Source organism: Juglans regia, chromosome 7 (genome assembly GCF_001411555.2).
Source record: "Juglans regia cultivar Chandler chromosome 7, Walnut 2.0, whole genome shotgun sequence".
NCBI classification, from domain to species: domain Eukaryota; kingdom Viridiplantae; phylum Streptophyta; class Magnoliopsida; order Fagales; family Juglandaceae; genus Juglans; species Juglans regia.
Genome location: NC_049907.1, coordinates 10395004 through 10417566, shown reverse-complemented (window position 1 = coordinate 10417566; position 22563 = coordinate 10395004). Strand labels below are relative to the sequence as shown.

General features: G+C 33.3%; 1 protein-coding gene across 7 annotated transcripts; it reads right to left on the bottom strand.

The window, feature by feature from the left end:
* Nucleotides 1–352: 352 nt before the first annotated feature.
* LOC108996473 lies at nt 353–9204 on the bottom strand. Of its 7 annotated transcripts, XM_018972404.2 has the most exons (10): nt 9116–9204; nt 8767–8970; nt 7385–7533; nt 5876–6031; nt 5636–5741; nt 5146–5328; nt 2874–3039; nt 2102–2406; nt 1183–1272; nt 358–755 (listed from the first exon to the last, which is right to left on the bottom strand). In XM_018972404.2, exons 3-10 carry the CDS (start codon nt 7397–7399, stop codon nt 679–681), a joined length of 1098 nt encoding a protein of 365 aa, XP_018827949.1. In that variant the 5' UTR covers nt 7400–7533; nt 8767–8970; nt 9116–9204; the 3' UTR covers nt 358–678. The 7 variants fall into 7 exon arrangements, with proteins under 7 accessions (XP_035547710.1, XP_018827949.1, XP_035547715.1 ...); XM_035691817.1 differs by having other exon boundaries at nt 353–755; nt 8767–9196; XM_035691822.1 differs by lacking the exon at nt 8767–8970 and having other exon boundaries at nt 5876–6087; nt 9116–9202.
* Nucleotides 9205–22563: the final 13359 nt, after the last annotated feature.

Sequence of the window (22563 nt, the reverse complement as noted above, 5' to 3'; positions counted from 1 at the left end):
GCGCTCAATTGGAGTGCACAATTTCGTACTTTTTCCCTTTATTTTTCAATCTCACCCCTTGAAGTACTGATTATGAAGTAATGTATGCTTACATGGCACCAAACTGAAATTATGTCCATTTATCAGAGTTTAAACTTTAATGCCCGTGTTTATCTTACAAACAAGGTTTCAGTGTAGCTTGTTCTTTGACTATGTTTTTAGAGGAATTACAACCAAAAGAAAAGGGAAACAAAAGCAAATAAAAAAGGGAAATAGCCAAGGACCAACTTATACAGATATTCCCCACCTCCAAACAATAGTAAATACGGTTTTTGAGTATAAGAATTCAATCCATTTCCCGGTTGGTAAGTAATGTTGTAGATGCGAAATGGTAACATTATTATAGCTTGAAATAACAAGTTCACATCAATGTAGCCAAACACAAGATTACAGACACTACAGTCCTCAACTTTCTATATAAAAAAGTTTCTGAAAAGGTTATTACAAGAAACATTATAACTTGTATTGGCATGATTACTTTCCCACTTGCACGTTGGTGCGGACTAAACAACTAAGATGTTCATATGTCCAACTTCGTTACTAAAAAGCCAAAATGCTGAGTAACTGAAAGAAAAACTCTTATTTTATTGATTAAATGTTATCCTATCCTAATAAATTTAAAGGCAAACCAGATGTGCCTCACCCTTCTCTAGGGTTCTCCTCATCTGATTGTGAAGATGGTGGTCCGGGGACAGAATCAACAAAGAACTCCTCCACTGAGATGAGGTAAAGCAATTAGCATATGACTAGCAACACAGAGAGGAAACATGTTTAAATTTTGATCATGTAAATCAAGGAAAGAGTTCTCCTTGGGCTCACCTGAACACCAGCGTTAAAAAATTCAAAATGTGATGATGCCCAGAAACAAATGTTGTACTCATACAGAATTAATAAAGAAACCATGTTGATACTACTACTATGATAAAAAAAAAAACTTTCCTTTTTCACATGGACACACTGGATATTTCAGTGAATCAACACACTTTTGTTCACCTCTAAATTGCTTGAGTTCTATATGATTGTCTTAGAGATGTGTATGCATTTTTCCCATATATTTTGAAAAATATAATTTGCATTATTTTTTTACCAATCACCAAAACCATGCATATTGGCATCAAAATGAAGGTCTTCAATTTCAATTACCTATATCCTCTTGCTCAGGCGAATCGAGCAAAATTTCTGAATCTGATGGCAAAAAGGGGGAACCAGGATAATTTCCCAAGGCTCCTAAATCTGCAAAGGAATTGTGAAAGCAATGTATTAGCAAAAGCGTGAGCACAGGGAGAACAGGTTATGATATAACTGCTACGCGGTGTTTAGACGTAATGAAAGCGATTTCATGGCGCCAGAGTCCTTCAAGACAGCTTCAAAGTTCTGAATGTAACTTACTTATCAAAAAGAAAAAGTTCTGAATGTATCTTGCCAAAACAACAGAACAATTATGTTATGCAGAAGATCTTCTCTCATTACTGAGCATGAAGCAAGAACAAATATTCAAAAATTTGTATCACCAATTCCATAATATTTTTTTTAATCAGCGAACAAAAACTTTATTGATAAACAGAAAAGGTAAGATCCCAAGTACAGGGGACAACCATCTCCTCAGAAAATGAAGAGTAAAGCCTACGCCATATTAATTTATTCTTTCTGCTTTCTTTTAGGAGAAACTTAACATAATTGAATGCATTTGGTGTTATTTCAGGAATTTCAATAGTTAATACATATACTTCCTGCTTTCCATTAGGAGAAACTTCATCACACCTCTAAATACCACCACTTTTTCAATTTGAGTCCTAAACTACAAATAGGTTTCAATTTGCATCCTCCATCAAAAATCTTATTGATAGAATTGTACCATATTACCTATTTTCCTGCATCTTAATTGGCAGATCTTAACCAAAGGTCTTGGAGGTGCAAATTACAACTTTTCACAGTTTAGGATGCAAATTAAAAAGGGAGTGGTAGTGGTAGTTTCAAGGTGAAAAATGTAATTCTCCCTTTTATTTTACTTTTTATGTGCAACCAGTATTGTAGCAGTTAATAAAGATAAGATACAAATTACCTCCCAAATTTGACAAATCAGCTGTTAGATCCGACAGACTGAAATTCCATTGGATCTGATCCAGTGATCTGAGAGAATCCCTGGAATTTCCAGCCCCACCATCTGGTGCAAGTTGTAATCCTACCGAACTGGCCACATCAGATGTAAATGTGGTATCAAGTGCTGACGTGTCCACCCCCATTCCAGAAATGAAGGGGAAATGGCCACTGGATGCAACTGATGTAGGACTCACAGGCATCTCTGACATAGTGCCATTTGGCGGAATAATGGGAGCCACATCAGCATCACCGCTCACCATCACCATACTTCAACAAGATCATAAATAATTGCGATTAGCATAACTTCTATCGAGCAAAAATTCTTATCTAGAAAGAAACAAAACTGGGATTAAATTGCCATTGAACGAATGGACCAAACCCGCCAAAAATCAAAATAGAAAAAGTTGTTCTTGCCGGGAGAATAGCGTCGGAGACATCTTTATCTGAGGCGGCGGCTTCATATTTGGATGCAGATGTAAACTTGAGCATACACGTGCAAACAGACGTGCATAAACATGACTCTTTACAATGAGAATATACCCATGCAAGCACATCATTGCATGCATATGCAACTGAGAGTTTACCAGTCAAACCATTTGTAATTCAAACAAGTGATCCAATAATATTCAAAGACAACAAACACTAATAAATTGAACATGGACCAACTACATTAAATTCCATTACTTAAAATAGGTAATCAATGTTAAATGACATGAAGATCGAGAAGTGCTCACTCATTCCCAGAATTCATCCGTATGTGATGAAAGTTGCTTGGAGCAGGGACTCCATTAACCACATGACAGCTCGAAATTCCACAGCCCATCGGATCAAGATGAGGTCGACCTGCTGCTGGAATTGGAGGTTGCTGTAGGATGGGGTATCCCATAGGTAAATTGTTAACTGCACTGCAAACAGGTGGCATTGAATAACAATGACAACAATAACATATAAATGCCACATAACAAGTCTTGCTCAGAACATTCAGCCTCCAAAAGAAATCATGAGCACCACACTTTTAGGCCCGGTATGGATACAGAAGTCCCCCCAACTCATCTCAACTCATATCATCTAATCATTACAACTTTCCCACACAAAGTATAATAAACAATTCAACTTTTTCAAATTTCAAAATAATACCTGTGTACATGGCTTTGGCCTTTTTCATTAATAAAATTATCTCTTACATATCAAAAAAAAAAATAATAATATTCTAACAATATTTCATTCAACTTTCAACTTTCATCTCAACTCATCTCATCTCATCTCAACTCAACTTACTATCCAAACTTCCCCTTAGAGGCAACCGAGTCTTTTTACCCAGCACACTAAGGAAGCAAAATTCCATAAGACAAAGAAAACCCAACAGAAATCCCCATGTATCCACTGAAGATTTGGGAAGAAATAAAAGAAACTAGATACTAGCCCTATTTTCATAAGTGGCCATGCAGAAACAGTCCAAAAACATAGGTTTACATTTGCTTGGTATAAGGGGGATAAGGTTACTTGCAAACGTAATAAGTAAATTATGGCTTCCTCAAGGCACCAAACATCTCCAAAATTTATCATTCCAAGGAAAACCAGCCTCCCAAACCACCAGAGACTCTATCATAACAATTTTTTTCACTATCATTCTATTATTTACATTCAATAAAGGCTTATAAAGAAGATGAGATGGAACAGTTTCTATGTCTAAAAGCTGTGTTTTCAAGTACAGCAATATTTATGGCTCCATTGCTACAAACAGGCCACTATTTGCATTAATTCAATCAAGGACTACCATTGCTTGTCAAGAATGAAACCCAAAAGCCTTTTGACCATCTAATGAAGTGACATTTCAATATGTTGTGCCTTTGCTAACAGCAAAACTCCCAAGGAGGGAAAGATAAGTTTTTTCGTGCACACAATTTCACACACACAATGACATGAACTACCATTGTTTTATCAATTTGCACCCTAAATTATAAAAAACCATCAAACTACATCCTAAAGTGCAAATTGCCGTGCACCCTCAATCAAGATTCATGTGGCATAATCGTAATGGTCAGATTTTAACCTAGGACTGAAATTTTGTAGTTTAGGGTGCAAATTAAAAAAAAAATATGGTAGCTTGGAGTGCAAAATATAATTTCTCCCATTCTTCCTCTTATGCTTTTCATTCTTGGTTGTATAGCCTTCTTTGTCAATGGCTTCACAGTCTAGTGCTTCATAGCCTTCTTGGCCATCTAAGAAGTCAATCTTTCTTCCACAAAGAGGCCCTCATCAATGTCCTCACTGCCTTGGCTGTTTTCTCCTTCAACTTTAGGGCCAGCCATCTTTGCCTTATCCACAACAGCCTTTGACTTTGCAGCAAATGCCATGCCAGAACCAATTTTGGTCACAAGCCATTAAGCCTTGCTACACAAGGGAGATAAGGATGGCATGCCGCTTCTTATATTTTGTTTAGTAGATGAACTTGATTCTCCTTTTGAAATTGGAGGCAGGTGTCTCAAAAGAGGTGGACCACTTGTGAGTTTTGTGAAAATAGGACTTCTAATACACCCAGCCATTTATCATCAGAAAATTCCAATTATCCTGCCAATATAGGAGACATGTCCGTCTCCAATATTATATAATGTGTTGTGTGCTTATGTTCAGGCCCCTTTCCTTAGAAGCTTATTTGAAGGAATAAGCCCCCCCCCCCCAAAAGGGAACTTCTTGACTTGACTGGCCTCCCAAATAAACAGAATTATTAAGTGATAACTAATTTCTTCACTGCTCTTTTAATATTCATATTTAGTACCTTATAACAGCTTATAAAGAAAATTTAGTCAGAATCAACTATTACACCTATTATCGTAAAGAGTCCTAAAATTAATGAAATTCAGATGATAACCTCAATCTAAAATTAATATAACCCTTTATTCCTAACTAACAACTAACAAACAGATTACATAATAAGCTACCTATTATCCATGCACGTTAATGTGTGCCCTCAAACAGCCATACCATTGTAGGTTGAAGACTTACCAGGCATGGGATGGATCCCATTCTGAATGGGGGCCAAAGGAACCTTCGGAGCTACAGCATACTTCATAAGATGATACTGATGCTCGAGTAGATGATTGAACAGTAGGATTTGTCTTTTCAATTTTAGCCGTATATAATATGCCCTGAAAAAGTCTGCATTTTCTTCTTCCAACTTTTGCCATACTGAATTAAATAAATAATATATAAAAAGAATGTCAGATTTAGGTAATCTGAAGATTCTTAAAATAAAAAAATAAAAGATTTTACTCTAATTTTACAATTACAGTGTAAGTCAATTTCTTACTCAAGAAATAAAGACAAAAAGTGATGGAAATATCTCTAAATAGTGAAATAGTAATCCAAAACACTTCGATTCCAGCTTTCCATTCCATTAACCACTGAAGTGTGATATCATCAAACACTTCTAATTAACATATTCATAATGCAACATACAAACAGAAATTCAAAGACCAACAAATAGGTTGCCTACCCAGAGTTGTAAATCCAGGATCTATCCTTGCGCGAGTCAAGAGGGTTTTAACCACCTCATCTCTATTCATATATAATTGCAGACATCGCTCTATTAGATTCTGGACCTACAACAGCCATTTTGTAGAATTATAAACACAAGGATAGGAAAAATATTAGTTCATATCCTTTTCGAAGAAAATTAGAAAGAAAGAAAAAATGAAAAACAAACAATAGAAACATTAGGAGTAAGTTGCCTTACAAGTTCAATATCTTGGCGTGAAACTTTTTTGCCATCATTGCTCGAAGTAGATACTGAACCTGAATCTGTGACAGGAGCCTCAGTTGCATGGTTGTCTGGTTGTTCACCTTGGGACTCCTGTGAAACTTGGGTTGAGGATTGAATTTCTTGTGTGCTCTGTGACTCCACAGAAGTTCACTTCATTTTAGTGACAAGTATCACAAGTGCTACAACTAGCAGAAAATCAGACACATAAATGCACTACCATTAGGGTTGAAAGAAAAGGACAGTAATATAATTTGATTTTTGAGAACCTGCATGTATTGATTTTTGAGAAATCTACTATTGAGGTAGAATAAGGTGACGTTTGGATAGTGAGTTGAGATGGGATGGTTTTAAATTAGTTGAATAAAATATTGTTAGAATATTATTTTTTAATATTATTACTGTTTTGGAATTTGAAAAAGTTGAATTGTTTATTATATTTTGTGTGAAAATTTGAGAAAGTTGTAATGATGAGATGAGATAAGTTGAGTTGAGATCACTTCTCAATCCAAACGGGGCCTAAATCTTCTCTACCTTAATATGAATGCATAAAAAGGATATGGATTAAAGGAAATCAATAGAGATAATGATATATTAAACGAGTTACCATTAATATCCAACTTAGCCAAGTTGTTTCTATCTATTTATCATATAAACCACATCTAATAGAAAAAAGGGCACCAATCATGCATGTCCTCAACATCATTAGAATTTGCAGAGTGCATTGGTGTTTCAGTGTTTTGCTGGACTGTAGGGTACAACAATGTGGAGTTGTAGTGACAAAAAATCAACCACCATGGTTTATCATAACAAAGTATCATGGAGGTCAGACTGTAGATTCAAAATTGTGCATTAGTCGTTACAAGCTAAATGGTAGTGGCATTATTTGGCAACATAATCAGAACTACAAAGTTATAGAATATATAGTGAATATGAGATTTGGGCATCCAGTACAAGGAATAGTTTGTGAGTATGAGAGTTGGGAAGACAGTATGAGATATGGGTATGACACAATGGTTGTGTAGAAAATTGACTACTCAAAAATTTATAAAAGAAAGTAAACTCTTAAGGCTTGTTTGGACACCATGAGAATTCTTAAAATTATCAAAACTTCTCATAATTTCATTCTCAAACATCACTCAAATACAAAACACTTTTCAATTTCAAATGTTCAACTTTTTCATCTAATCATTACCTAATCATTATTCAAACACAAAAATCAATACAACTTTTACAAACTTCAAAACAAAAATAATATTAAAAACCTATATTCAACCAATTTTTTAACTTAATAATATTTTCATTCAACTTTTTCTCTCTCCTTTCCCAAAACCCAATAAAACATCTTCACTTAAACCATTTCACTACTATTCACAAAATTATGAGATACTCCAAGTGTCCAAACATGCCCTAAAAGCAAAAAAAAGAAAGAGATTTACATGATAAATGCCAAAGAAGAAAATTGTAGAGTATTATGAGCAGAACCTGCATAGTCTTCATTTCAGCTGAATGCAGTCCAACCACATCTCTCCAAATAGCACATGCACTCCCGACTACAGCTAAGACTCTAAATCACTGAGATCAAATTGTTGGCATGTATATCTAAATATCTGGTTACCTGAGGCAGTTTTCACCTGGGAATCAAAAGATGAACCATGTTAGCACACTACATAACCTTACAAACAAGTTCTACTATTCTAATGATAAAATGTTATTGATTTTATCCCAAAATATGGAGCATTTAAGCTTTCATAGTTCTCCAACTATGGAAGTTGTAAATCTGCAGGATGTCCTTAGTCATGGCTAAGTCTTCATTTTCTCACTATGGGTTCGAAGGGAATTATTAAAAATGAAAACATGAAATTATGATGTCTTTTATCAATAATCAAATATCTGATCAGCTGGAAATAAAACATTTATCTGCCATTCTCAAATATACCTACACATAAGCTGGGTCATATGGTAAAAATAAACTTAAAAACTCTAATCTTAAATAGAAACACTTATAAATTAAAGAATTTAATAAATAAAAATAAAACAGACCCCACATTACAAATAATCATTTATCATTGGATAAAATTTGGAAATATTTCGGTGGAAATGTTTCGGTACTCCACAACAATTGTGCAACAATTTATCATCGCACTAATTATCACATATTTGACAGTTTATTTCAACCATCAATGACAATAATAAACATTAATTCTCTGCAAATTGTTGTGCAGACAAATTTTCAAATCTCCCAGTACAATGACACAAGTTATCTGAAATAATTTTGTAGACCCTACATAATGTTTTCAGTTAAAATAAAATAATATCATTTTCCTTGTTATATAAATGATAGAAGTACTCCTAGTACTCTTATCCATAAATCTCCACAAACCCCAAGCTTAAAGTAGATCGAAATTCAGCAACAGGGCCATTGTAAACGGAAACTTTGTACATCTCGACCTCATTTTTTTTACAAATCAAAAGAAAAATCTGTGTGCATTCCTTGTTTCTTTTTCTAGTTCCTGACTTGTAACTAGGTTCAGTTTTTGTATACTTCCTGTGTACTTGGCTTTGCCTTACTTCTTGTCTTAATAAAATTTCTTATTCATCAAAAAAAAAAATCTTCGTACATCTCAATTAAGAACAAGAACATGAAAACAAGCGCAAAACCAAAAAAAAAAAAAAAAGCAAGCAACCAGATCTCAGTCACGTCCATGAAAATATTGCAATTTACACAATATACACTTGCATAACCACTGACCAACACTAACTAAATTGATTGAGATTATTATTTGAGTGCCACAGATATATAGCCCACACAACATAAAACATAAAATAAAACGAAGGAACGAAGATGAAGATCTGGCAAGTATTACCTTCTACCCACTTTTTAAATCTCCAACAACACTGAAGAGAAACACTTTATTTCGACGAATTAGGAGACCAACTTCATATTCAAAGAATATCGAGTATACCAGAGCTCTAGCAAACCAAAACCTTAAAGAAATTTTCAAAAGGACTAGTAGGGACTCGCTTGAACCACGAGTTTAAGGACCGCTATATAAAATTACCCACGGAAGCTGAAATGCAGTAAGGTTCAAAACGATATTAGAGGAGCGAAATGATATTTACACCATAATAGAGACTAGGGTAAAAAACAGAGAGAGAGGGAACCAGTGGGATAGCTACTTGGTCAACAGACAATGTTGGGAGGGTTAGCCTTACCCTGACATTACTGGAAAGCTCGACGGAGAGGCAGAGACCCTGAACGAGAAACAGTGGGAATGAGAAAATAAAATTAAGAGAAATGCTAATATGACCCTGAGTTTCCCCCTATTTTGATTGTTAATATATTTAATTTTTCTTCTATTTAATAATTAAAAAAATAATTTTTAATGTATTCATATATTTTTTGTTTTTTAAAAATATTTAAATATATTAAATAAATATAAAAAATAAAAAAATAAATTTGTGCTAGTCAACACGCCCAATAGTTATTGCTAGGCAGCAGCCTAGCATTACTCAAAAATTTATAGAAAAATATATATTTTCAAGAGAAATTATAGCTACAGTCGTGAGTGTGTAATCGTCACGTAATCATTTTGAAAAAAGTAAATAAATATTAGATCTACATGAAAAGAAAATTAATTTTTTAATAGGGGAGCTTACCCTTTTTTGAAACGATTGTACGATACTTGCACATTCTAAGACTGTATGTAACATTATTCTGTCGCCAAATCGGGACAGTCTTTCACTCTTCTACTTCGGATTTTATTCTTTCGAGTTTCTACACCTTTTTTTTTTTAATCGAGTTTTTGGGTTTGTTTGGAAAAATATTTCATCTCAAAATTCTCATCTGTTTTTCAAATATCACTCAAATATAAATAGTTTCAAACTAATTATTACTATGTTTTCAAATTTTCAAACAAAAAATAAAAAATAATTCAACTTTTTTAAATCTTCAAGCAACAATAATATTAAAAAATTATATTCTAATAATATTTTAAATTTATAATATTTTTTATTCAATTTTTTCTTTTCCATTTCCCAAAATCTCATAGGGCTCGTTTGTTTTCAGAGATGAGATGAAATGAGATAAGATTAGATGAGATAAAAGTTAAAAAGTTGAATAAAGTATTGTTAAAATATATTTTTTAATATTATTTTTATTTTGAGATTTGAAAAAATTGAATTGTTTATTTTATTTTGTATTGGAAGTTAGGAAAATTGTAATGATTAGATGAAATATTTTCTGAAAATAAACAAGGCCAAGCCTCGATTTGGATTCAAGAATTACTCAAATTCATCTCATCTTACTCTCCAAACTTGTCCGACTTCTGGAAAAATTATCAGCCACGAAAAAATGAAATTTAGGTCTCGTTTGCTGTTTAGATAATGAGATAATATGATATAGTTTTAGATGAAAGTTAAAAATTGAATAAAATATTATTATAATATTATTTTTTAATATTATTATTATTTTAAGATTTGAAAATGTTGAATTATTTATTATATTTTGTGTAAAATTTTGAAAAGATTGTAATAATAATAGAGCAATGCTAGGTACAGTCCCCATTTGGGGACTGCATGTGCAGGCCTAGGCTATTTGAACTTTAAAATTTTTTAAAATTATAAAATTATTCCTCCTAAAATAATATTTTCTCTCATTTAATAATGTATCTGCATATACAGTCCCCACTTGAAGACTGCAAATAAAATTTCTCATAATAATATGAAATGAAACTGATTCTATACCTGGAAGCTTAATGAAAATCTTATACGGCTTCATCGGCTTGAGCCGCCATTTCTGTTTGGACGGCGCTTTTATTTTCGTCAAAGATTCGATAATGAGAAGAGTACAATGATACCCGTAAGATATAATGAATTGATTGAGGAGAAAGCGTGTTCGTTAGTTCTTTTTTTTTTTGAAAATGTGTTCGTTAGTTCTAACTCTGTGGGTGAGTTTGAATCTTAAATTCATCTCAATTTATTTTAACTTATCATTATAATTTTTTTAAATTTTAATATAAAATATAATAAATAATTCAATTTTTCCAAATTTCAAAATAATAATAATATTAATAAATAATATTCTAACAATATTTTATCTAGGGTTGCAAACGGTCCGGTCCGATCCGGTTTGGTCCGGTCCAGCGATTTTCGGACCATCATTTTTCCAGACCGGACCGGACCGAACATCCAAAGGGACCGGACCGGACCGATAGCTATCGGTCAGGTCCGGTCCGGTCCAGTCGGTCCATCCTTTTTTTTTTTAATTTTTTAAATAATTAATAAAAAAATTTATTTAAAATACTAAATTAAATTAAGTGACTTATTAATGTGGATTATGTAACAAACTCAATAAAAAAATATTTTATATGGTCAATGATAATAAATTAGATGAAAATTATATTATTAATTTATATAATTACTATATAATTAACTAATTGATATTATATATTTATTAATTCATAGAATATTAACAAGTGTTAATAGCATATTTAAAATTTTATATTGTTAATAGTGATAGGTTAGATGAAGATATATATAAAATATTGTTAATTTATAGAATATTAACAAGTATTAATAATATATTTAAAAATTTATATTGTTAATTGTACAATTATTATATATAAAATATATATATAATATTTTTTTATTTATTTTTCATTCAGTCCAGTCCGAAAAAACCATGGACCGTGGACCGGACCGAATGTTTTCGGTCTTCTAAAATATGGACCGGACCGGACCGGTCTAAGTCTCGGTCCGGTCCGGTCCGGACCGAGACGGTCAGTTCGGTTGGTCCGTTCGGTCCGATCGGACCGTTTATCACCCCTAATTTTATCATCTCAACTCAATTCATTTCAACATTCAAACACACCCTGAAACAAATGCGGTGAAGTAATGATCCGATCTCTGGATCAGTATGGTGCAAACAATAAAAATAAAAACAAATAGATTATAAGGATCTGTTAACTTATTTTTAAGAAGAGTAATATTTAATATAGTTTTAGAATGTTTAAGTTCTGTACATCTTTTTTTATATAAAAAAATTGTTGATTCATAATTAAAAAATTAATTTTTTATATGAATTTCATATTTATGTAATTTTTTTCAAAATAAATACACAAATCTTAAAATTATAAATATCATTTATATGAAGTTTTGATTTGAAAATTTGGCTAACCTCCAAAATTTAGAGGGTTGTTTTCGTCCCCTTCTCGATTGTTGTTTCACTATAGTTCTGACTTAGAGGTGCTGCATAATTTGTTACGTTGCATTAATTATTGTATGGTTTTTTAGGTCCGCTTGCTGTGTGGTCCAAATCCTACCCCATCGAGCTGATGCTCAATTATGAATTGGATCTTCTATCTAAAGTGTAATCGGTTTGGTTCAATTTAATTTTATATATTTTTTAAAATCGAATTAGTATATACTGATTTTAAAAATTTAAGAATTGATACCAGACTAATTTACTATTAAAACCAAAATTTTATATTTTTTCAGTTTCGGTTCAATTTTTTTGATTTTACAAATTATCTATATTAAAAATAATATAATGTTTACATATAATAAACTATTAATCTATTTATATTATAATATAAGTACATTATATATATACATATCAAAATTAAGTTAAGATTAATAACTTAATATTAATATTTATGTTTAAGATTTAAATTTTATATTATAAGATTTAAATTTATATGTTATATCAAATGTTATATTAAAAATTAACAGATTAATGTTATGTTATGAGATTAATATACTTGAATAATAAGATTAGAATTTCATGTTATATTAATTAACAATTTAGCATATAATATATAATATAATACAAAAAATTATAAATATATATACCAATTTGGTTGGGTTTAAATCGATTTTCAAAATATAAAAATCGATATTATACTAGTTTAGGACCGATTTTGATTCATAAGAACTGATACCGCACCAAATCTCAAACAAACTAGATCGGAACCAGTCCAATTCAACAAAATTTTTTATATTTTTTTACACCCCTACTTCTACCTCTTTATTCTTATGAACTTGTCTGAGTGCTATGTCAAATCTGGAGCCATTGTTATAAAGCAACATTTTTTGGGTATTACGTTTCTTTCCTTCTTTCTTTATTAAAACGAAGACATCATTGGATATTCGCATCAACTTAATGTTAAGTTTTTTTTTTTTTTTTTTTCTCTAAACAAGCAAGTAAACTTTATTAGAAATTAGAAAAGATGATACATAAGGAGGGGTGAGGTTCCCCAACAAATACCCCAAAACAATAACAACAGTGCAAAGTGGTGGATAAAAAAGGAAAAAAAAATATTTTTGCGATCAATTTTTTTGTCTTCACCCATATCCTACAAAGAGGACGCCGTCTTAAAAGATCATAATAAGCTATTCACAAAAATTTGTGAACAATGGAACCACCGCTGGTGGCAGTGGAAACTCCACTAAAAGCGATGAGAGTGGCGGGTGCACTGTTGTTTATTGTCTTAAGATGATTTTTGGAGAGATCTGCAGTCCCTTCTTCCAAATCATCAGTTAGGGAAAACGATAACATAGAGGAAAACACGTCATTGGGTGGACTGATCTGAAGCCTGTGAACATCTGCGTTCCTGCGCTCCTGTGATGGCACGTGGCAGCCACACACCGGTGGGATGGAGACGAGGTGGCCCAGATCTGGAAGATCTCGGTGAGATGAAGCTACTGGTACGGTGTGTGTAGCCATCAGAGGAGTCGGAGCGCGGTGACCCGTGAAGGCCACGCGCAGCAACAAGCCGCGCGTGAGATCCATGCACCGATCATTTTGGCACAACTCCGCTTCGTCCCAATAGATCGGCGAATGGTGGATAGGGTGGTGGGGTGCGTGTAGGCCGATGGCGGTCGGAGAGCGACATATTTGACTACAACCAAACCGGTGGAGGGAGGAGGGAAAAAAAATACTACCTTGAAAGTGTATACACAATGCGGAAATTGAAAGGAGAAGGAGAGGAGGGTGAGAGCTACAACTCCACCCTCCTCTCGGCGACGGCTCTCACTGAAATGAGATTTTCTAGAGAGAATGAGGACTCTCTCTCTCTAAAAGGTTGATTCTATCTTATTATCTAAAAGTCAACTTAATGTTAAGTTACTCATAAGAAATACCTTTCTTATTTTCTGAGTTGGTGTTTTGATATGAAGACAATCCCCGAAATTTTTTCATAAAAAAAGATATATAATCTGATCATTAAAATTGCTAACTTTTATCCTCTATCTGCCTCTATGGTTCGAGTGGAGGTTTTTGCTACTGCTTAGTGCAAAGTGGGTTTCTTTGTTATGTGTTGCCTAGTTTGGGTAGTCTCTAGTGTTTCAACAATATGGAGGAGAACATTCGAATGTGTTGTATAAGAGATTATCTTTGAGTGAGCAAGAGGAGGATGAAGTTGTTATGGAGGATGCGGGTTTGGAAGACATTTCCTTATGTGAGGGAAGAGTTTGATTATGTTACTGTTGACTGACAAGTATTATAGTCGTGATGCTTTTAAAAAGACAATGAATAGGGGACTTGCATGAGGGGTGTGATTTCAGGATCTCAGTTCGACATTAATCTTGGCAGATTTTGAAGATCGGTGTGATAAGAACCGTGTGGTTAGGGATGGTCCGTGGTCTTTTGATATACACCTTGTGCTTATTCAAGAAGTAGATGGTCTTCAACAAATTCAAAATATCAAGATTACTACGGTTACTTTTTGGGTGTATCTTCATGATCTTCCATTGCGTGCTAGTTATGATTGATTATATGGGAGATGGGATTGGTAAGAAGATTGGAAGGGTTGAGGAGGTGGATGTTGAGAAATGGGAGGTGGCTTGGGGGAGTTCCAACGGGTAAGGGTCATTGTGAATATTTCGAAATCTCTGTTACAAGGTACAAAATTTTCAATGGGAGATGGGGATGTTTATTGGGTTAGATTCTCTTATGAGAGATTATCCAATTTTTACTATTTGCATGGCTGTTTGAGGCATGGGGATAAAGATTGTGGCTTGCGACAGAGTGATGCTCCACCGGAAAAGGAAGTTGTATTCCCGTATGGACCTTGGTTACGAGCATCTAATTATGGAGATCGATTCATGGATGGAAAACCATGGGATTGCAAAGAAAGTCAAAAATTAGGGCCTCCGTCTACGATGGCGAATTCAACTTCTACAGCTCAACCGTCGAAGGCTCAGGGTCATCCTCCAACAGTTCAGGATATGTTGGTTTAATCAGTTATGGCTCTTGATATTTTGCTAGTCCCGAAAGAAATGGAATTGACAGATACGGGGAAATTGGCGAGTTTTGAGGGAGGGGAAATGGCGAAGAATCAACAACGAAATGTTGGTGGGGTCGATGCTACAGGAACAATTACAGTGGTTAACAAAAGAGAAGAAGACAATGGCATTTTGGTGGGAATTACAAAGGGGAAACAAAGTCGTTTCAAGAACAAAATCTCTCTGAGCTTTATGATTCTGATGGGCCAGGTAACACTAATGAGGAGGACGATTTTAAGATTGCATTTGCTGGATTAGGTCAGAGTAAAAGTGACGGGGCCCATGGTTTGCTTAGTAAGAAATGGAAATGACGATCGTTTTACGACCGTAAGGGAGATATTTCTGGACCTTCTCAACTGCCTCTAATCTCCAGAAAACGAAAGTAGCAACTGTGGCTGGCTGGCTTCCATGGAAGGCCTTCAAAGAGGATCAATGCTGATGGTGAGTGTATGTTCATTAAGGTTCTCATTCAACAAGATGGATCGGCGGTGGCTATTGAGCAGTCCTACCGGACTCCATGAAAATTTTAAGCTGGAATGCTCGTGGGTTTGGGAACCCACGAGGCATTCAGACCCTTTGCGATTTAGTGAAGAGGGAAACTCCCAACGTCCTGTTCTTGTAGGAAACAAGATTAAAATCTCGTCAATTTGAGGTATGTAAGTTTAAGTTAGGGTTTTCTAACCGTTTTGTTGTTGATTGTTGTGGGCAAAAATGGGGTATTGCACTGCTTTGGGGAAGAGAAGTAAATCTATCTATTATTAATTATTCTCATTATCATGTGAATGTTATCATTGATGAGGGTTCTATAATGGGAAGTTGGTTTTTAACTGGCATTTATGGCCATCCAGAAACAAGTCAAAGGTTTAAAACTTGGAATTTGTTAAGAAACATTTGTACACAACATGGGAATGCATGGGTGGTTTTAGGGGACTTCAATGAAATTTTGTACTCTTATGAGAAGTGGGGACGTAGAGTTAGACCAAAATGACAAATTGAAGCATTCAAGGATATAGTTCATGAATGTTCTCTTCAAGATTTGGGGTATAGGGGCCATAAGTTCACTTTGTTGTAATAGGAGGGAGGTCTCTCATTATATTAGTGAGAGACTAGATAGAGTAATGGCTAATTCTCAGTGGATGAGCAGGTTTCCAAATGCATGTGTAATCCATGGTTTGGCGGCATTCTCTAATCATGTTCCTCTTTGGCTAAATGTTGAGGGAGAATGGGAGTATATTAGACCAAATAAGAGGTTTAAATTTGAAAATAGGTGGGTAAGGGAGCAAGCATGTGAAGACATTATTAAATCTATTTGGAGGGGGATAGGGTTTGTGATGATATGCATATTGTTATGGATTTAATAAAGGTTTATGGCACTCATTTGGACAGTTGGAATAAGACTACTTTTGGCAATGTTCAAAAGCAGTTACATAAAGCAAGAGTAGAATTGGAGAGGATTTGTGAAGCTGATCCATGGGAGAGTTTTTAGATTATCAAAATGAGGCCTGAGAAGAGGTATAAAAATGGTTAGAAAGGGATGAGGTCATTTGGCAACAGAGATCTAAGGCCTTGTGACTTAAAGAAGGTGATCAAAATTCAAGGTATTTTCATATGAAGGCTTCTCAGCGAGAAGAAAAAATAGTTTGATTAAAGTTAAAGATGAGCAAGGGGCCTGGCAGTTTGGGGAGCGAAGGGATCAGATTATTCTTCATTATTTTGAGAAGCTCTTTTCTACTTCTAATCCAAGGGGTTCAACAAATTTTCTTCAGTCAATTACTGGAAAAATTATTGGTTCAATGAATGCTACTCTTAGTCAGATTTATACAGAAATAGAGGTGGTGGCTGCTTTGTCTCAAATGCATCATTCCAAAGCTCCTGATCCAGATGGAATGTCCCCAATGTTTTACCAAAAATATTGGCATGTAGTGGGCAATATTGTCACAAGAGCAGTGTTAAAGGCTCTTAATATTGGTGAGTTCCCTTCATCTCTTAATCACACTCATATTAATCTTATTCTTAAGAAGAAATTTCTTACCAGTGTTGCTAATTATAGGCATATTAGTTTGTGTAATGTGGCCTACAAATTGATTGCATAGGTGATTTCTAATAGGCTAAAAATAGTGATACCTTCAATTATTAGTAAAAATTAGAGTGCTTTTGTTCTAGGTCGTTTAATCACTAATAATGTTCTTATTGCTTATGAATTGGTTCATTTTTTAAAGCATAAGAAAAAAGGCAAAAAATGTTATATGTCTATTAAGTTGGATATAAGTAAGGCCTACGATCGTGTTGAATGGAGTTTTCTTTCCATTGTAAAGGAGGTGATGGGTTTCCAGTAGAGTTTTATTGATTTGATTATGTATTGTGTGAAATCTGTTACTTTTTCAATTTTGGTTAATGGAGAGCCAAAAGAGCCTATTATTCATTCCAAGGATTAAGACAAGGGGGCCCTTTGTCGCCTTATCTTTTGCTTCTCTATACAGAAGGTCTTATTGCATTGTTAAGAGAGGCAAGCTTAAGAAAGGAAATTTCTAGTATAAAAATCTGTAGAGGGGCTCCAAACATTAATCATTTGCTCTTTATTGATGATAGCGTTATATTTTGCAAAACTGATTTGGAAGAGAATAGGAGGGTGCAATGTATGAGTGTGTTTCTGGTCAAAAAATCAATAAAGAAAAAATAGCTATGGCCTTTAGTGGTAATGTGGGTAGGGGTTTGAGAGAAGAAATTAAACTTTTATGGAGTAATAGTGAGGTGCAGCAATACAAGAAATATCTTGCTTTACTACCAATTGTTGGTAACTTAAAAACAAGGGCTTTTCAGTCCATTAAACAGAAGGTTTGACAAAAACTTCAAAGTTGGAAGGAGAAGTTATTATCTCAAGGGGGTAAGGAGGTGCTTTTGAAGGCTGTAGCTTTATTGATACCCACTTATTCTATGAGTTGCTTTCTTTTGCCTGCTGGTTTATGTTCTGAATTAGAAAGGCTAATGTCAAGATTTTGGTGGGGGCAGAGAGGTGAAGAAAAAAGGATTTATTGGGTTAGTTGGCATAGTATGTGTGAGGGTAAGTCAAAAGAGGGTATGGGGTTTAAAGACTTACGCACTTTCAACCTTCCTCTCCTTGCTAAGCAAGGTTGGAGGCTTCTACAAGATAAGAACTCCTTGTTGTATAAGTTGTTAAAGGCAAGATATTTTTCTACTATAGATTTCTTTGAAGCTAAGTTGGGAAACTGTCCTTCATATACACGGAGGGGGATATGGGAGGCTAAGAGATGGTTAAGAGAAGGGTGTCGATGGAGGATTGGGGATGGTAAAACTGCTCATTTGTGGACTGAAACATGGATCCTAGGTTATAAGTCATTGGAGAAGGAAATTGGTTACTCAGATCAGTACAGAAGTGACTTAGTAGCCTCTATTATTGATGATTCTACTCGATGGTGGAATTTGGATAAAATTAGATCTCTCTTCTAAAATTTGAAAGTGTTGATCTCTCCTGAAATTATGGTTGATAAGTGGACATGGGAATGTGAAAGAAGTGGCCAGTTTTCTATGAAAAGCTGTTACCGATTGATTATGCAACATCAGAATTTTGATTTAGTTGAAGGCTCTAATATGATGAGGTAGTATAAATTATGGAAGGTTTTGTGGAAGATGCGTGTTCCTAATAAAGTTTGAGTTTTCGCATGGCATGCTTGTAAAAAAGTTTTTCCTACTAAGGAGAATCTGTTGAAAAAGCATGTTATAACTTAGGGGAATTGTCGCTTTTGTTTGAATTCAGTTGAAGATTTGTATCATGCAATTTTTAGCTGTGTTCAGTTGAGAGAGATATGGCATTAGTTTTTTCCATCTTTGGATAGCAATGTTCATGCAAATTTCTTTGATTTGGTATTACAGCTCGTTGAAGGTGAAGAGGTTGACATATTAAGCTTATTCTTTAGTTTAGCATAGGGGTTATGGTAAAGGAGGAATAAAACAGAATTTAAGCAACCAATTTTGAGTGTAAAACATGTGCTATCACATGCTTTATGTCTTATGAAGAATTTTAAGGAAGTTAAAGTAAAGATTGGGTTCATATGAAAGACCATTTCAGTTGGAAACCTCCACCAGAAAATGGGATGAAGCTTAATACAGATGGGGCTTTGTTTGGAGACTTTAATAAGACAGGAATTGAGATGCTTCTTCGTGATGCTGTAGGGAATGTGATCATGGCTGCTAGCAAGGCTGAAAATGATGTTGAAAGTCCAGAAACTATTGAACTTTTAGTTGTTTTTAGAGGGTTACTACTCTGCTCCAGCATGGGTATAACTAATATAATTGTTGATAGTGATTGGTTGATGTTAGTGAAATCTCTACAGCAAAATAACATGGTCGATTTAGTTATGGTTGTGCTGTTTGCAGAGGTTTTACGGCTCAAAACTTGCTTTGTAACATGTTCATTTAATCATGTTTGTAGAGAGGGAAATAGAGCAGCCCATAAAGTTAGCTAGAAATGCATGGAGAGTTGATAGTATTGAAATGTGGTAGGATTGTATTTCAGACTTTTTTTTTTTTCAAACCATTTGGTTTTATACGTCGGTAATTGTTATCTCTTATGAATAAAATACTTTGTTTATTATAAAAAAAAATGCTAACTTTTAATATTAAAATTGAGAAATAATAAATTTATAATTAAACTATAATTATTTTATGCAAATGAAAGATAGTAAGATAAAAGTGATTTTTTTAAAAATATCATATTGATTGCTTTAAAATTAAATATAAAATAATTATAAAAGAGTTATAAATATATCATAACAAAAAAAATATGATAGTCGTGCATCATTAAATTGCTTGCATTAAATGTGTTATATTAATAGAAAATTATGACCCGATCATGAAATAAAATTAAGTTTAATTTGGTTGAGAATTGTGTAGGATTTGTAAGCTGGCTGCCGGCTGGTGAGCCGTTATGAGCCAAGCAATTTAATTAATTAACAAAGTCATTAAACACCAAGAAAGAGTCCCGAATTAAAACAATTGTAAGTTCCCAATTAACTGTAGACACGTATGAAATATTTTTTGTTTCCATGTACACACCAACCAATGAGAAGGAATCATAATACAACGTGGCGACCAGTCGCATTCGGTAAAATGAAGTACACGTGGCAGAAATATAGCGGCGGATCGTGGCCTACTCTATGTCCGTTAACCCCATTGGGATCTAAGGTCGAATTATTTAACATTAGATGACATATCTTATGTGTTTCAAATTAAATTTCTAGTATGACTTGGATCTAGTATGACTTGGATGTTGACATTTATCTCAAGGGACACTTAATAGTGACCGTTGTATCAATACAGACTAAGGAAGTGTTTGGATAGTGAGTTGAGATGAAATTAAAGTTAAATAAAATATTATTAAAATATAATTTTGTAATATTATTTTTATTTTAAGATTTAAAAAAATTGTATTGTTTATTATATTTTGTTTTAAAGGGTTTGTTTAGATAGTGAAATGAGATAAGATAGTTTTAAATGAGTTGAATAAAATATTGTTAGAATATTATTTTTTAATATTATTATTATTTTGAAATTCGAAAAATTTTTAATTGTTTATTATATTTTGTGTAAAAATTTGAATGATGTGATGAGATGAGATGAGATGAGATGAGAGATCGTTTCTCTATCCAAACAAGTCCTTAAAGTTTGAAAAAGTTATAATAATAAAATGAGATAAGATAAGATAAGATAAGATAAGATAAAATGAGTCAAGAGGCTTTTTGTATCCGAATCTCGCCTAAATAATCACAAAATCCCAACTCCATCACATCTATTTGGTATCCGGTCATTTTCATCTCAGTTTTTTTTGTTAATCAATCTTAGCTAAAAATTAATAAAAAAAAATGTCACAAGAGGTGTGATTAGCGAAATTATAAAGTCTTGATGGTATTAATAGAACTGCATCAAACCACATGGCTGTGAATATATTTTGTTCTTTAAAAGGATTTGTGGTCTTAGCTTCATTTGGGCCTACAAATAAATTAAGTAGCTGATGAACAACTTTGATTCTGACTTGAGTTGATGTGTGTAATGTTCATGGCTTTTGTTAATTATTTATTGTACTTGATTAATCTTAAGACTTAGGGTCTTCATCACATGAGACATGTATTTCATAATTGATGCATTATTTTACTTATTTCTACAATGATGCTTTAGAGAGCAAATTAGCAATAATACATGATGATATACATTGATTGTAACATTCCCTATGGTAGTGATATGTTTGCTGCTTTTGATTGGTTAAAAGTATAGGCTAAATTATATATATATATATAAATTGTATTATATTTTACTCCTAAGCTTATCATTATTTTATTAATTTGACAATAAATCATCAAAATTGACAATCATCCCGACATCCAAGTTCTGTAAAAATAATATACAATTATCTCAATAATTTCTTTTTGATACATTTGGGAATGAGGATTTCGAACCCAAGACCTCTATTTTGGAGGCTCCAATCAGGTCGCAGGCTTTTGGCAATTATCTTAATAATTAAAAACAAATAAATAAATATATAAAAAAAATGCAACCAAATAAAACCTAAAAAATCCACCCTCACCTTGCTCCTAATTAAGACACTACTTTTTCATTGTGACAACTTGATAGCTTGGCAAATAGGTCAGTTCTTCTAAGTTTTTGTCCAACTTTTAAAGGAAAATGTTTGCTTTAAGTGTTCAATTCATACCAATTAGATCCTTCCATTTGTCCAAGAAAAAGGAAATCAATTAAGAAAAAAATTCAGTAAATTATTTTGTTATTTTGGTATATATGGATTCAATCTGGTTGTCCTTCTTTGTTCAAATTCATATTTATTCATACAATGGATATAATTCTAGTATGCTTTCTTTTTGTCTCTCAGCCATTATCTGGAAACAATGATCATGTATGGAGTTGCTTGATGTTAGTGGGAAGTAAATGGACAGAACCACCAGCCCTTTTGCTTCCTATATATTTAACTTTGGTTTTGAATAATATTAGAGAAAGTGGATCAATCAAGTAAGCATGGACCAATTTTGAAAAGCCATCCTACCTAATTATGAAAATATATAATTATTGAATAATGTTAAATATAGTTTTAAAATGTATCAGTTCCATAACATCTTTTTGAAAAGAATAAAATTTATTATTAAAAAATTAATTTTTTTATATATAAAATTTGTATTTATTAAAAAAATACACAAAACTTAAATATTTTAATACGAATAATGTTAGAGAGAAGTTATTATAAGAGTATACACTTTCCACTCACTGCGTGATTACTTTTAATTGATTGTTTCTAAAACTCATTTAGAGAGATATGTGATCTATATGATATTATATTATATGTACAAAATAGATAT